The sequence below is a fragment of the Pinus tabuliformis genome, chromosome J, assembly GCF_031772625.1.
Source record: "Pinus tabuliformis cultivar Carrire ecotype Pingquan chromosome J, CPIR1, whole genome shotgun sequence".
Lineage (NCBI taxonomy): Eukaryota > Viridiplantae > Streptophyta > Pinopsida > Pinales > Pinaceae > Pinus > Pinus tabuliformis.
Window position 1 is genome coordinate 910172950 of NC_142295.1, and position 15669 is coordinate 910188618.

Consider the following 15669-nt stretch of genomic DNA (forward strand, 5'->3'; position numbering starts at 1 on the left):
TCTCCCCACAATTTTGCATAAATTTTGGTGAATAAAGGAACCCATGCATTTTTTACTTAGGGACTTAGGAGAAAGAGGGGCCAAATTAGTTTGCTAGTGGAAGGTGGGGGTCACCCACGTGGGAAAACGCACTTGGGCACTTAGGCAATTCGAATTGCCTTGGAGGGGAATCGAATGGCTTGGAGAGGGGCCCACATGGAGGAAAGGAAGGCCATGAAGATATGAGGAGGAGGAGCTCTCCAACTCAAGGATCATTTGCACATCGAACTCAATTGTGTTGCTCGAGTTGCTTAGCCGAGTTACCAGACTGTTTAGCTTCGAGTTTCCTAGGCAGGAGACTCAACCTTTCTTCGGGGGACTTTGAGTGCCACCCTAGGAAGGCATTTCACACTACGTTGGAGGAGAACCAGAGGAGATTTATACCCACATCACTTAGCCTTCAATTCAACGGTACGTATTCCTGGAGCACGCGGGAGGGGAACATGCAAAGGTGATTTGGGGATTCATCCAGGTAGCACTTGCCGGGAAAGTTTTGGAGTTGGAGTCACAGCAAAGGATCAGCCTTTGAGAGGAGTTTTGGACAGGGAGATTGCTACATTTGGGCAGCTCGACTTACAGCCATTGAGGACTGCGCGGAGGGCCATTTCTGGGCTCACGTGAGAGTTGGGGGAAAGAGCTATAGAGTTGGATTTAGCCGGGAAGAGAGAAGAAAGCCATCAAGGGTGGCATCTTAGAATTTGGGGGTGATTTGGAGGGCCCTTTCAGTCATTTCCAGTCAAGTCGTGATTCCCAACGTGAGGAGGAGGACGTGGTGCTTGGGGGTCGATTTTCGAGGGTCTGAACTAGGCCAAACCCTTTCTGGGTTTTGGTGGGGTTTTTTTTACGAGTCGGGAGCTGAAGTTGCAGCATTTTCTGAGCACGGGAAGTGGAGTTACCAACATATCCTTTTCAGTAGGCAGCACAGTTTCTGGGTAGCATAGATCATCTTTGGAGCAGCAATTTTGCAGCACTGGGGCCATCATTTGCTCACCTGGGTGTTGTCACTCTTGTCCCTTGAGACAAGCCCAGGTGCACCATTCCATCACTATTGTACTTGCTCCAAAAAGAATTAATAAAATGGCTCAGATGAACTTTGTTTGCAGTGCTTTTATGGGTGTTTGTTGATTGTGTCACATTGTTGGATGTTGGTTTGTTTATTTGCTTTGTATATCACTGAATTTCCTAGTTAGGAACATTACATGGTATCAGAGCCCAGATCTTGGCTCAGCCGTGGGGAGTTTCGCCCGAGTGAAGTGGATCGACAGAATATTACATACAAGAGGCAGAGGTACTACAGCAGGGAAAGAGAGTTGGAGACCACTCTAGACACGGAGGACAGGGGAAAGGCAATGGTAGCAGAAGACATGGGAGAGCCCAACAGAAGGGAGGAGATGGCCTTTGACAGCGTCTTGAAGGATCTAAACGATTTAGTGAAGGGGCAGAAGGAAATGTTGGACGAGATCAAAATGCAGAACTGAGAGAGAAGCACTCCTAGGGGGTTTCTATTTGGAGAGGCTTCGGGGGCCTCTCAGCAATTCGACCATCCTACACCAACTATGCAGCCTCCATCAGCGAGTGGACCCACTCGAGCTACATTGCCCTCTTTCGTGCCTTTGGCGCAGAATGAACCAACAGGGGTCGAAGATCCTTCACAGATGGGAGAGCACTTCAAAGAATGGTAGTCCATGGGGGCAGACTTCAGGGAGGCACTCTCTTTCAGATATTTCTACAAGCTCAAGCAGAATGAGAAGGGCAAGAGCTATGGAGGACAGGGCACGCAGAGCTATGAGTTGCAGTGTACTATTTGGAGGATGTACTTCCCCACATACGATGGCACTACCAAGTGCACAGCTTGGGCATGGGTAGAAAAGATGGACACTTATTTCCAGCTCAACGGATGACGGAGCTGGAAACCATCAAGATGGCCACGTTGTGTGAAAATTCCTCAACCGGAATCCCTACTACAACAGCTGATAATGTTTCTTCTCTTTGTTAAATTAATCAACCAAATTATTTGCAATTTCCTACAGCAAATATCGAAACATATACAGTGTAGCCTTCACTTAATTAAATATTATGCGAAAACAAGAGACTAAGCAAGAAAGAAAATACAACACAAATGACATCGTTATTTTTGGACAAATGTCCCTGGAAAAACCCAATGCGAGAAAACCGGTGCAACAGATCTGATGGTTTATTATTATTAAGCAGTAGCAAATTCTGAATACATCTCTGAATACCTCTCCGGTTATTCAGTTAAAGAGAGAAATACCAGCAGAAAGATTTGTGAGATTACCTCACACAATCACTAAGAAAATCCCGACTAATCCGAACTCTGGATGAAGTGCCTCTGGCAGGCCCTACGATGCCTCTGAACAGTCCTCACACAGTCCCTGCGTCAACCTCTCTAGGCATTGCATCACCCAATTTGCTGATCAATTTGTTGCCTAGAGTCTCTACTTTCAGCCTCTCGGTCTCACACCCCCGTCTCCCGCCTTCGGAATACGACTCTCCCTAGAAAAATCTCAAACTCTCTCTCACCCTCTGCGCTGCCTCTGTGTGGCCCTTCGTGGCCCTACGTCAACCTCTGCATTTGGGCTACTGGATCACTCTCTGCCTCTCTCTGCTGATGATTCTCTGGCTGAGAAAATCTCTCTCTGGATGCTATCCCTGCCCCTCAACTACAAGAAATCTCCTCGATCAGAACTTCCTCCTGAGAACTTCTCACTTCAGAAATTCAATCTCTTGATCTCTCGGTGTGTTTTCCAAATGACCCTCAAGCTCCCTTAAATAATCTTCTCGCTGACATTCAACGTCCAGATTAAAAGCTAATCAATGGCTAAGATCATTTTAGCTTAATCCTTGTCTTCTTCTAAAAGTTACACCCACAATTAGATTAATACCCATTAATATTTTTAATTTCCTAAGTTTAAACTTAGGGTCCAATTAAAAAATATTAATTATTTTAATAAAATTGTCTCTGGGTGGAATTTCCCAAAACACTTTCCGGGTTCTTTGGAATACATGTACCCAAGCCTCCTTGCAAAATTTGAGGCCTAGAGCACATCTTATGCTACCCCAAATCAAGCATCATCCTCTGCGTTGCTGATGTTGGACATGTTGTCCACCAACTACCGTGTTGCTACTGTAATTGTACTGTTGCTGACACTGCCATTGTCAACACTACATCCGTACTACATCTCCCTCTCAAGTGCTGCATCTATGCTGTTGCTAGCACTGCCACTCCAAACTGTTGTTGCTAGCAACAGAAAAACATCCAAAAATATTGAACTAACTGTGTTCAGTATGATACCACGTGAATGTTGAAGCCTGACTACTGCTAGTCTCTGCGTTGAACCTCTAAATCTACTGTGTTGTTGCTAACCTCTACTTTGTGCCATCTGCACTGCTGCCAACTCTGCTCTGCGTTGTTCAGTCTCTGGCACTCCTAGCCACTGCAACTGTCTCCCCGACACTCCTCGGCACCATCCAACACTAGTCCATCCTACTACTCCTGATTTGGGCTCCCGTAGCAAGGTATTGATCCGAGAGGTGGACTCCTCAAGGATCCTACCCATCTGTAGCTCTTTTGAACTACAACTCCAAATCAGCCCACCTCCCTCCTGGAGGTATCTCAACTGTCATGGCGAACTCATCCTCTTCGATCTTCGCGGGTGCAGCCTTCGGATCGTGCTTCTCATCCTTGTCCTTCTTCTTGAGAGGACACTGTGTAGCGTAGTGACCCATCTCACCACACCTTAAACACTTGATCTTCGAGACGTCCTTCTTACGTCTCTGCTGCTCCTGTTGTCCCTTTGATGCAAGGGTTGCATTATCCTCCTCCTCCCTGGGCTTCGAACCACTGTAGTTGTTGCTTCCGTCAAGTTCGACCTTGACTAAGTCTCTCCTCAGCTCCTCTTGTTTTAGAGCTACCCACATCTCATCCCAATTCGGCAATGTTGCTCTGCCCAAGATACTTTAGACAAAGACTTGCCACTCATCTGAGACAGAATTGAGGACCAGTCTAACCAACTCTGAATCCTGAGGTGTATGCCCCGCAGCAGACAACTCATTGCGGGTTTCCTTCAACTTCGTGAGGAATGGATCCACATGCTCTCCCTTCTGCATTTGAGCAGATCTCAGCGTCTGCTCCAAGTACATCTTCTGCTACTCGGAAGATCCCTGATATAACGTGGACAAGGCATCCCACATCTCCTTAGCAGTCCCTCTGCTAGCAATGTGACACACGACATGATCCTTGACTCCATCCAGAATCATCCTCCTGGCCTTCGTCATCTCAGCTCGGTATTTCTGTAGCGGATCTAGATCTGCAGGGACAACCACCACGCTATCGATGTATGTCTTAAGGGCATGCTCATCTAGAAGGAATGACATCCTTGCCTTCCAGATGACATAGTTGGATGCTCCGTCCAACTTGTCCTGATCCCTCAAGCCACTCATTGCCATTTCTGCCAAAAAAAAATAGAAAATCAAATGACCTCCTCTCTCCTCTATGCTGCTGCTGGGCTAGCCTATGCAGTCCCTGTTGGAGCTAGTAAAATTATTGCCCCTTGTTGTTGCTCAGCTCTAGAGAATTCGAATTCCTTGGCTAGGAATTCTTTGAGGAAGAAATTCCCTCAGTCGTGCTTCTCTTTCTTCTGACAATCTTCTGCCCAATAAACTGCTTGCAGAAAAATCTGCATCCCACCATCTCTCCTCATGTTGAGGCTTCAGCGCTGCTCCCTCTACCCCGACAAAAATTCGATCTGGAAGCCCTTCTCTCCGTCGACTCTCTCGGAGAGAGACTGCCTCGAAATTTCAGCCCTTCGGCTAAGAACTACGCAAACCCTCTGGGGTTTCGAACTACTGCCTCCTGCAGCTTTTCGATCTCCCTCTTCTGCTCAGCATTGGGATCTTTGGAACTGCTCTTCTTGCTTCACCTGCAGCTCTGACACCATGTGAAAAATCCTCAACTAGAATCCCTACTGCAGCAACTGATAATGTTTCTTATATTTGTTAAATTAATCAACCAAATTATTTGCAGTTTCCTATGACAAATATCGAAACATATACACTGCAGCCTTTACCTAATTAAATATTATGCAGAAACAAGAGACTGAGAAAGAAAGAATATACAACACAAATGACACCGTTATTTTTGGAAAAATGTCCTCGGAAAAATCCACTGCGAGAAAACCGGTGAAGCAGATCTGAAGGTTTATTATTATTAAGCAGTAGCGATCTGAAGGTTTATTATTATTAAGCAGTAGCAAATTCTGAATAATCTTTGAATACCTCTCCAGTTATTCAGTTACAGAGAGAAATACTGGCAGAAAGATTTGTGAGATTACCTCACATAATCACTGAGAAAATCTCGGATGATTCGGACTCTGAATGAAGTGCCTTTGGCAGGCCCTACGCTGCTTTTGTGCAGTCCTCACGTAGTCCCTGTGTCAACCTCTCTAGGCATTGCGCCACCAAATTTGTTGATCGATTTGTTGCCTGGAGTCTCTGCTCTCAGCCTCCCAGTCTCACACCCCAACTCCTGGCTTCTGAATACGTCTCTACCCAGAAAAATCTCAAACTCTCTCTCACCCTCTGCGCTGCCTCTGCGTGGCCCTATGTCAGCCTCCGTGTCTGGGCTACTAGATCACTCTCTACCTCTCTCTACTGATGATTCTCCCGCTGTGAAAATCTCTCTCTCTCTAGATGCTATCCCTGCCCCTCAATTGCAAGAAATCTCCTCGATTAGAACTTCCTCCTGAGAACTTCTCACTTCATAAATTCGATCTCTTGATCTCTCGGTGTGTTTTCCAAATGACCCTTAAACTCCCTTAAATAATCTTCTCGTTGACATTCAACGGCCCAGATTAAAAGCTAATCAATGGCTAAGATCATTTTAGCTTAATCCTTGTCTTCTCCTAGAAGTTACACCCACAATTAGATTAATACCCATTAATATTTTTAATTTTCCTAAGCTTAGACTTAGGGTCCCATTAAAAAATATTAATTATTTTAATAAAATTGTCTCTGGGTGGAATTTCCCAAAACGCTATCTGGGTTCTTTGGAATACATGTGCCCAAGCCTCCCTGCAAAATTTGAGACCTAGAGCACATTCGATGCTACCCCAAATCAACACGCTACACTTGGAAGGGGAAGCCCACGACTGGTGTTTTCATGGCTTGGCTACCTTGGGGCATGCCAATGTGACTTCATATGAAGATTTCATCCGGAGGGTGGTTGAGCGATTTGATCAGAGGGATCTAGAGGCTCACTTCAGGGAGCTAACCCAACTCAAACAAACGGGCGACCCAGAGCAAAACATATCGGAGTTCTTGTGAGTCTCAGCGATGGTGTTAGACCTATCAGATGCCCGGAGGGTGTACACCTTCATAGAGGGCCTGCTTGAGCCCCCGCGTGGACTGGTGAAGTCATGCAGACCCTCCACACTATAGGAAGCAGTGACGTGTGCTAGAGATTTGTAGGGGGGCATCCCCAAGACATGAGCACCTTCCCTGCATGCACTCCCTACCCCTAGAAGGTGAGTGATACTAGGCCACCACCACAGAGAGCCCAGGGACGTGGGCAACTAGATGATGACACCCGAAGGCACCTTAGGAGGAGGAAACTGTGTTTTACCTATCGGGAGCCTTGGGCACCAGGCCATCGGTGCACAGCTGGCAAAGCCCACTACATCGAGGTCTTCTCAAATAGTGATCGGGAGGACGAGGTGGAGCTAGAGTGTGGTGTGGGAGATGGTGAGAGTCCGACAAAGAGGTGACCACCTCCACAGGGAGGGGCATCCTTTGCTCCATCCGGGGGAGTCCTTGCTTCTTTATGCAGGGTCCCCAAATTTCTGACACTGAGGATTCAAGGCACAATACAAGGGCAGCGTGTCTAAGTCTGAGTTGACAGTGGGGCCACCCACAACTTCATAGATGCCCAGTTGGTTCAAAGGAGGGGCATCGCCAAGACAGAGTTTGAGGGCTTTTCAGTCCTGGTGCAGGGTGACCGAACTATGCAGTGCACTCGGTACGTTCCCGCCTTGACTGTGACCATGGGGAACTACTCCATGACAGACCATTTCTTTGTGGTAGATGTGCCATACACCAACATAGTGATGGGTGTCCAGTGGTTGCACTCCCTTAGATGAGTTATCACTGATTGGAAGAAGTTGGATATGGAGTTCACGGCCCAGATGGCAAGCTGCTGGTCCTCAGAGGCATGCATTCGTACCCACCACAAACAATCCCAGCACATAGGATGGAGGCAGATCTCCAACATGGAGATATAGCGTGGGCAGTAGAGCTGAGGATTTCAGAGGCTAGGGGACAAGCCCAGTCACCACCCCCGGATATACAGGCACTGTTAGACAAATACTCAGTGGTATTTTGGGACATTCCACCAGGCAGCCCCCAGACAGGGCATTTGAGCACACCATCAAGTTTGAGCCTGGTGTATAGGCAGTGATTACCACCGCTTATAAGCACCCCAAGGCCTATAAGGACGAGATTGAGTGGGGCATCAAAGAGTTGTTGGCATTGGGCCACATCAGGTCGAGTTCTAGTCCCTTTGCTTCTTCAATAGTGTTGGTGAAGAAGAAGGATGGAACCTTGCGCATGTGCATCGACTATAGGGCGCTTGACAGGAAGACATTGAAGAACTCGTACCCCATACCTTGCATCGATGAGTTGATGGATGAGCTTAGAGGAGCCAAGTACTTCTCTAAGATAGATCTGCATTCGGGGTACCATCAGATCAGGGTGAGGGATCAGGACATCCCCAAGACAGCCTTCCGATGCCATTATGGGCACTTCGAGTTTTTGGTCATGCCCTTTGGGTTGACCAATGCCCTGGCCACCTTCTAGTCATGTATGAACCATGTGTTCCGGAGGCAGTTGAGGAGGTTTGTATTGGTGTTTTTTGATGACATATTGATATACAACAAGACTTGGGAGGAGCATCTCCAACACCTGGAGGAGGTGCTACATATTTTGGAAGAACAACAGTTTTATACCAAGCTATCCAAGTGTGAGTTTAGCCTGACTGAGATGCTCTACTTGGGGCACATTATTGGCGCAGATGGAGTGAAGGTACATGAGGAGAAAATACGAGCTATTCGAGATTGGTCGGTACCCAAAGATGTGACAACACTAAGAGGCTTCTTGGGCATCTACACGTATTACCGGAAGTTTTTCAAGGGGTTTCGTAGTTAGCAGCTCCTCTCACGGATTTGTGACTAAGAAAGGGGCTTTCACGTGGACAGATGGGGTACAGTCAGCTTTTGATCGCCTCAAGGAGGTGATGAGCAGTTGTCCAGTGTTGGCACTTCCAGACTTCTCCTTTTTCTTCACCGTGGAGTGTGATGCATCAAGAAAGGGAATCGGGGCAGTATTATCTCAGGATGGGCACCCCATTGCTTTCGAGAGCTAGAAACTCTTACGCCATGAGAGATCATATTATATATATGACAAGGAGATGTTGGCCATTATGCATGGCTTGGCCTAATTTCGACAGTGTTTGGTGGGAAACAAATTCAGAGTGAAGACTGATCACAACAGTCTTCGCCACTTCATGGGGCAGCAGGGCCTCAATGTCAGACAACAAAGATTGGTCAGCAAGGTGCAGGCCTATGATTTTGACATAGATTATGTGCAAGGGAAACACAATGTAGTGGTCAATGCCCTATCCAGGAGACCTGCAAGCCTCTCACTCGTGAGAATTTGCCATGATTGGAAGGCCCAGCTATTGGTAGAATATTCCAAAGACAGGAGGGTATGCGAGATTCTAGAGGGGACCCACGCAGATGAGCACTACCAGGTGATGGACAAGGTCATCTACTACAAAGGGCGCAAATTTTTGGTTCCTAGCTCGCAGTTGAGGGAGAGAGTGCTCCAGGAAGCACATGACTCACCATTGTCAGGGCATCAGGGGTTCAAAAAACATACATGGCAGTTAGAGAATGTTTCACATGGAAGGGCCTCAAGGGGGATGTGTTGAGGCACGTACAAGAGTGTGAGGCATGTCAGAGGAACAAAGGGGAACTGATCCACCCCGTCGGATTATTGCATCCGCTCCCCATCCCTGAGGGGAAATTGGAGAGTACCTCCATGGACTTCATCACTGGGCTCCCCACAGTGCAGGGCGAGGATTGCATCTATGTGGTAGTTGGTCAGTTGACTAAGCCCATTTCTTCGCAATTCCGACCCGGTATTGAGCTTCACAGGTTGCAGAGTTGTTCTTCAAAGAAGTCTTTTGGTTGCACGGGCTTCCTAAGAACATAGTGAGTGACCGAGACGGTAGGTTCATGGGAGGATTCTAGTGGGAGCTCTTCAGATTGGTTGGTACTGAGCTCACCCCTAGCACAAGCTACCACCCCCAGACAGATGGCCAGACCAAGAGAGTTAATCAATGGTTGGAGGGGCACCTTAGGAACTATGTGACTGGGCAGCAAAGGGCTTGGATTCAATGGCTGCACTTGGGCGAGTATTGCTACAACACCACTCATCACATGTCCATCGGTATGACCCCTTTTCGTGCCTTGTATGGTTATGATGCATTGTCTTTTGCTAACATTGTTTTTGGAGATCGCCGGGCCCCAAAGGCTAAAGACTGGATCTTGGAGAGCCAAGACATTCTCAAGGCTCTCAAGGACAACTTATTGACAGAACAAAATCAGCAGAAGGTGTACGCTGACAGGCACCGAACTGAGAGACACTTTGAGGAGGGGGATTTGGTGTATCTCCGGTTATAGCCATACAGATAGTCCACCTTGAAGGAAAAAGGGGTTGAGAAGCTACAACCACGTTTCTATGGGCCATACAGGGTGGTCAGACAAGTTGGAGAGGTGGCCTACGAGCTGGAGTTGCCTCAGGGGAGCAGGATTCACAACATCTTCCATGTCTCATGCCTCAAAAAGGTGTTGGGACAACAGGTGACAGCAGCAATAGAGTTACCCCCACTGGATGATGAGGGGCATTTGGTTTTGGAGCCTGAGGCCATTTTGGAGACTCAGGAGAGGAAGCTGAGGAGCAGGACCATCAGGGAGTTTTCGGTGCGATGGAAGAACCTGCCAGATGAGGATGCCACATGGGAGGGTGAACACATTTTGGAACACCCAGTGTTGAAGTTGCTTGAGGGCAAGCAACATTTGGGAGGGGAGAACTGTCATGTCCCTTCCCAAATCTATTTGTAACAGGTTTGGGTCTTGCCACAATTTTGCATAATTTTTGGTGAATAAAGGAACCCATGCATTTTTCACTCAGGGACTTAGGAGAAAGAGGGGTTGAATTAGATTGCTAGTGGAAGATGGGGATCACCCACGTGGGAAAACGCACTTGGGCACTTGGGAATTTGAATTGCCTTGGAGGGAAATCGAATGGCTTGTAGAGGGGCCCACATGGAGGAAAGGAAAACCCGCGAAGATATAAGGAGGAGGAGCTCCCCAACTCAAGGATCATTTACACATCGAACTCATTTGTGTTGCTCGAGTTGCTTAGCTAAGTTACCAGGTTGTTTAGCTTCAAGTTTCCTAGGCGGGAGACTCAACCTTTCTTTGGGGGACTTCAAGTGCCACCCTAGGAAGGCATTTCACACTACTTTGGAGGAGAACTAGAGGAAATTTATAGCCACATCACTCAGCCTTTGATTCAGAAGTACGTATTCCTGGAGCACGCAAGAGGGGAACACACAGAGGTGATTTGGGGATTCATCCGAGCAGCACTTGCCGGGAAAGTTTGGGAGTTGGAGTCACAGCAGAGGATCAGCCTTTGGGAGGAGTTTTGAACCAGGATATTGCTACATTTGGGCAGCTCGACTTACAGCCATTGAGGACTGCGCAGAGGGCCATTTCTGGGCTCACGTGGGAGTTGGGGGAAAGAGCTACAGAGTTGGAGTTAGCCGGGAGGAGAGAGGAAAGCCATCGGGGGAAACATCTTAGCATTTGGGGGTGATTTGGAGAGCCCTTTCATCCATTTCCAGTTAGGTCGTGATTCCTAGTGTGAGGAGGAGGACGTGGTGCTTGGGGTCGATTTTCGGGGGTCTGAACTAGGCCAAACCCTTTCTAGGTTTTGGTGGGTTTTTGTTGAGGAGTCGGGAGTTGAAGTTGTAGCATTTTCTGAGCACGGGAAGTGGAGTTACCAACATATCCTTTCCAACAGGCAGCACAGTTTCTAGGCAGTGCAGATCATCTTTGGAGCAGCAGTTGTGCAGCACTAGGGCCATCATTTGCTCACCTGGGTGTTGTCACACTTGTCCCTTGAGACAAGCCCAGGTGCACCATTCCATCACTATTGTACTTGCTCCAGAAAGAATTAATAAAATGGCTCAGATGAACTTTATTTGCAGTGCTTTTATGGGTGTTTGTTGATTGTGTCACATTGTTGGATGTTGGTTTGTTTATTTGCTTTGTTTAGTTAGGAACATTATAGAGGGTAGGCATGCTTTTCTTGGAGGGACTATTTTTGGAGGAAAACAGCCCCAAATTTCCCTCAAAACAGCTTCAAAACTCACAAAACTGCATTTTGTGGGGTCTATAGCTACCCTGGCAATAAATCGGCCGGTTTATGATCGAACCAATCGGTTTGACCATAACTGGCCGGTTCCATCATAAATCAGTCGGTTTGGTCCGCTTTTTGTGAAATTTGGGCGAAATGGACCCTTCAACCGAGTTTTTTGGCCGGTTTGACCCGGCCGCTCAATGAACCAGACGATTTGACCGGTTTCCGATTCAAGCCGACCGGTTTTTAAAACAATGATCTAACTTGATAAATCAAGGGAGTGGGTTTGATCCTGAAGAGAAGTCACCCCCACTATTGACTCGATACCCTTTATAAAGTTCAAACCCAGCTAAGAACATCCCCATCAATGTGGCATCTTCAATCTTCATATCATGTGTGAAGATGAATACAAAATCTGCATGATTCGAAGCTCCCCTTCAGAATGATCTAGTGGCTTCAAATGACCTGCCTGCAAAACAAAATGGTTGGGTGGGGTTGCCCTCTAGTCCACCCCTTCCACATGACTATGTAGCCCCTCAATGGCACGATCTATTAACCACTGTGTATTTTTACTAATTATTAAGTTCATTACATTAAAACCCATTAGCATATAACCAAGAAAAAAATGAAGATAAAAATCACTCCACAGAATGGATACAAAAATTATAGACAATGGTTTGCAAATATGAGCTCTTTATTATTTGATGGCACAAATTCCACTAACCACCACTATTACATTAAATGAGTCTATCCTTTTATAGAACAATTCTTCACGGCAAGATAACAACAAGCTAACAACTAGTTGGAATCCTCCTCAAAATAATATTGTACTAGTCATCCACAAGTTGGAGACTTAATAATTTTCTCTTATCTTAAAATATTAAATTACAATTCATTGTTTTCCCACTAAGGGGACAACTTGGGTCAAATTTCCCAATTTGATATACAGATCCCTTTACTAATGGCCTAGCATAGTCAACCATGAAGAATAGTACAATATAGTAGTTCCAAGAACTATTAGTTGGTCCTAGGAAGAAGTCGACTTGGTTTGGAGGTTCAACTTGGTCATTTGGAAGAATATTTCATCTTTTAACGGCTACTTTCTCGGTCCATTGCCCAACTACTTGGTCCACGAGGTCTCCAACGGCTAGTTAGACCTTCTAACGGCTAGTTGACTTGTTCAACAGCTATATTGACTTTATTCTTTCCCTTTAGTAATTCAACTTGGCCACCTATATGCTAAATCATCAACGCCTTGATTTTTTTACAATTGTGGAACCTGGGTATGGCTAAACCGGCTTGGATCTAAACTCTCTCTTGAAATCTTCATATTCTATATGGTGTTGCCACATCATCCCCTGCTCTACCACGTCATCTACCCCTGCACTTGTTCTCTAATGCCCTACTAGATCTTTGAAATCTGGCACCTCATCTTACTTTGTTGAACATTTCTGATGTAAAGTATATATGATTCTGCTCAACGCTGCCCTTGTTTTACCACCTGGAAGTCTGTTTGACCTATGGACCAAGTTTGACCAAGTTCTACTAGCCACTGCCATCTCTGATTGGAAAACGAGAACATGGCATAGGCTCTTCTCATCAAGCTGAACAATCTAAGACCAAGTTGACTTTTTGACCACCGGGACCACTTTGCATTAGAAACCATGTATTACCTTGGGAAACGTGAAAAGTTGTCAATATAAGACAGCCATGCAAGGGAGTTATTTAAGGAATACTGCACCAAATCCAAGGCTACCTACAGACTTGATAAGCCATAACAATGTGGTAAAGACATAGGTGCACTAGACGTGGGCTGCACTAGTCTATACACTGGTGATGGCCCCTAAAAAAGTAGTCTGCCATAAAACATGGGCCCTCAAGTTAGATCACTTAAGGCTTTTCAATTATATATAGGATGAAGGCCACCCGAAGTGAACTGCAAAAAACCAGCCATGGTCTAACCAAAACAACAAGATATAGACACTGAGAACAAGACATAGACCTGGGATACCTTACACAAATTTCACATGGTTGTTACAATGCTTAAATTTCACATGGTTGTTACAATGCTTTAACTTGTGACCTTGCAAATTACAATAGTGGTGATAAATGCTGCAAATTTTTTGTATTTATCCCTGCTGACATGTAGGGTAACAGGTCATAATATGGTTTTGAAAGTCGTGGGCAACTTCAATAGTTATTGTCCTCGTGAACATATGGGTCATTTGATCCTTTGTTTCATCGCTCATATTGTTAACCTCAATGTATAAAGTGACAAATATGGGTTAGTGATCCAGTTCAGGATAAGGCCTTTGAATTTTAGACTTGTGAAATTTATGATTAGGGATAGGAAGGATATAATGCAGTAACTTTGAGCTGGCTAGGCTTGAGACTCAAATGCAACTCCCGTACTTATTAGTGCCCATGTACTCTCTACAGCTTGAAAAGTCCACACTCCAAATTGGTTCCACTGTCTACAACACTTACATTGTGAACACGGACTATTTGTCAAAAGCTGTTGCAGAATTAGTCTATTGCAGATAGTGATTCTGAACAGTTTTTGAAGAAGAGAAGCTGTACGGTCATACAAAGAGCTCAGTGCGCTGATGTCAGTGAACGATTTCACTCCTCTTGCATATGTGTCGTTTACTGCGGTTCGCTGCAAACTATTTCATTCATAGATGGCCCGTACTGAAAAGTTGTAGCGTCTTGTTACTGAATTATTTATAAATTTGTCCAGACCTACAAAAAAAGTCTGGACCGAAGCGAAATCTGCCTCAGGATGGGCCCCGAAGCACCATAATGACAAACGGAGCGTGCTCTTGGCGCCATAATAACAAACAAAGCGTGCTCTTGAAATGCCTGTGGGCGAGGCATGAGGTCGGATTCTCTGCTCTGACACTGAAAAATGGATATGCACCACAAAAGTAAAAAATGTATAGAAAACCGAACATGAGTCCTTCGAGTAAGCTAGAAAACAGAGAGAAATATGCATTTACACCTCCGCGACAAAACTAATAGATGGACAATATTCAGCATAAAGTTGTTTTCATGGCAATAAACGAATTCTTAATACCTGGATTATGCAAATATTGTTAATGCGTCAATTTAACAATGTAATAAGAAAGGCCCTAATTTATCGACCATCTCTACAAAGAACAGGAAAAGAAAACAAATATGTAAAAACCTTGAGCAATTCCAGCGTATCGGTGGACATTCGGCCCTTGCTCGGCAAGCCCAGACGAACCACATTGCGCTCAATGGCATTCAGCTCCAGGAATCCTTTCCCCGCCTGCGTCGATAGGTTCTTCGAAACATCCGTGGATGCCGAGGATTGACATCGCAGAGAATCGAACCTGAAACCTCTGGGTTTGTGTTTTGATGCCGAGGATTGACATCGCAGAGAATCGAACCTGAAACCTCTGGGTTTGTGTTTTGATGCCGAGGATTGACATCGCAGAGAATCGAACCTGAAACCTCTGAGATTGTCGTAAAACACAGACGAGGACTTCAGCAAGGTTGGGACCGATACATTCGAGCAATTGCTGAGGGAAGGAAGCAGTTGATGATGTTGCGAAGCCGCCGCTTTGATCGACATTGCAGAGTTCCAATAGTTGAACTGTCTTCTATGAAGTGTTCCCCACCTCTCCACTCAAACACTGGACATTTGCTTCTTGATCTTCGCCCACGTGACATGGCCTACATGAGCACGTCTCTTGGCTTCTCTATTGACGAGGTAAGGATTTCAAAGTGTCACGTTTTTGTTTACGTGGAGAAACATTATGGCAAACAGCGATCAGTGTTTTGTATGGAGTAATTTCACTGTTCTGCGTTTTGAGGATTTTGATCATACTTTCCTGTAAATTTGGTCAACAATTCCGTAGAAATTTGTTTGAATCATTAGTTAAATTTTTTTAGGATTTGTTAATTTTTTTAAAACTAATATTTTTTTTTAACAACGTAGTAAATCTGTAACTGTATCAATTTTGAATCTGTAACTGTATCAATTTTTGTAAATCAATTTTTGTAGCTGCCAGTATGACACTAACAGTACATTCAACAACTTGTCTGCTCCTTTGAGCGGCACATGAACAGGCCAAGTGGCTTGGCGGGTTTCACCCAACCCTACCA

General features: G+C 45.6%; 1 protein-coding gene across 4 annotated transcripts in view; it reads right to left on the minus strand.

Moving 5' to 3' along the window:
* LOC149229693 (ATP phosphoribosyltransferase 1, chloroplastic-like) overlaps window positions 1–15344 on the minus strand; it is a 293966-nt gene extending 278622 nt beyond the window's left edge. The window contains exon 1 of one of the 4 annotated variants that reach the window (XM_089375892.1): window positions 14726–15344. In XM_089375892.1, coding sequence (XP_089232018.1) covers window positions 14726–15136 — 411 coding nt within the window. In that variant the 5' untranslated portion in view covers window positions 15137–15344. The remainder of the gene's footprint in view (window positions 1–14725) is intronic. The other 3 variants (XM_089375890.1, XM_089375891.1, XM_089375893.1) reach the window with 3 other exon arrangements.
* Between the last annotated feature and the right edge of the window lie 325 nt (window positions 15345–15669).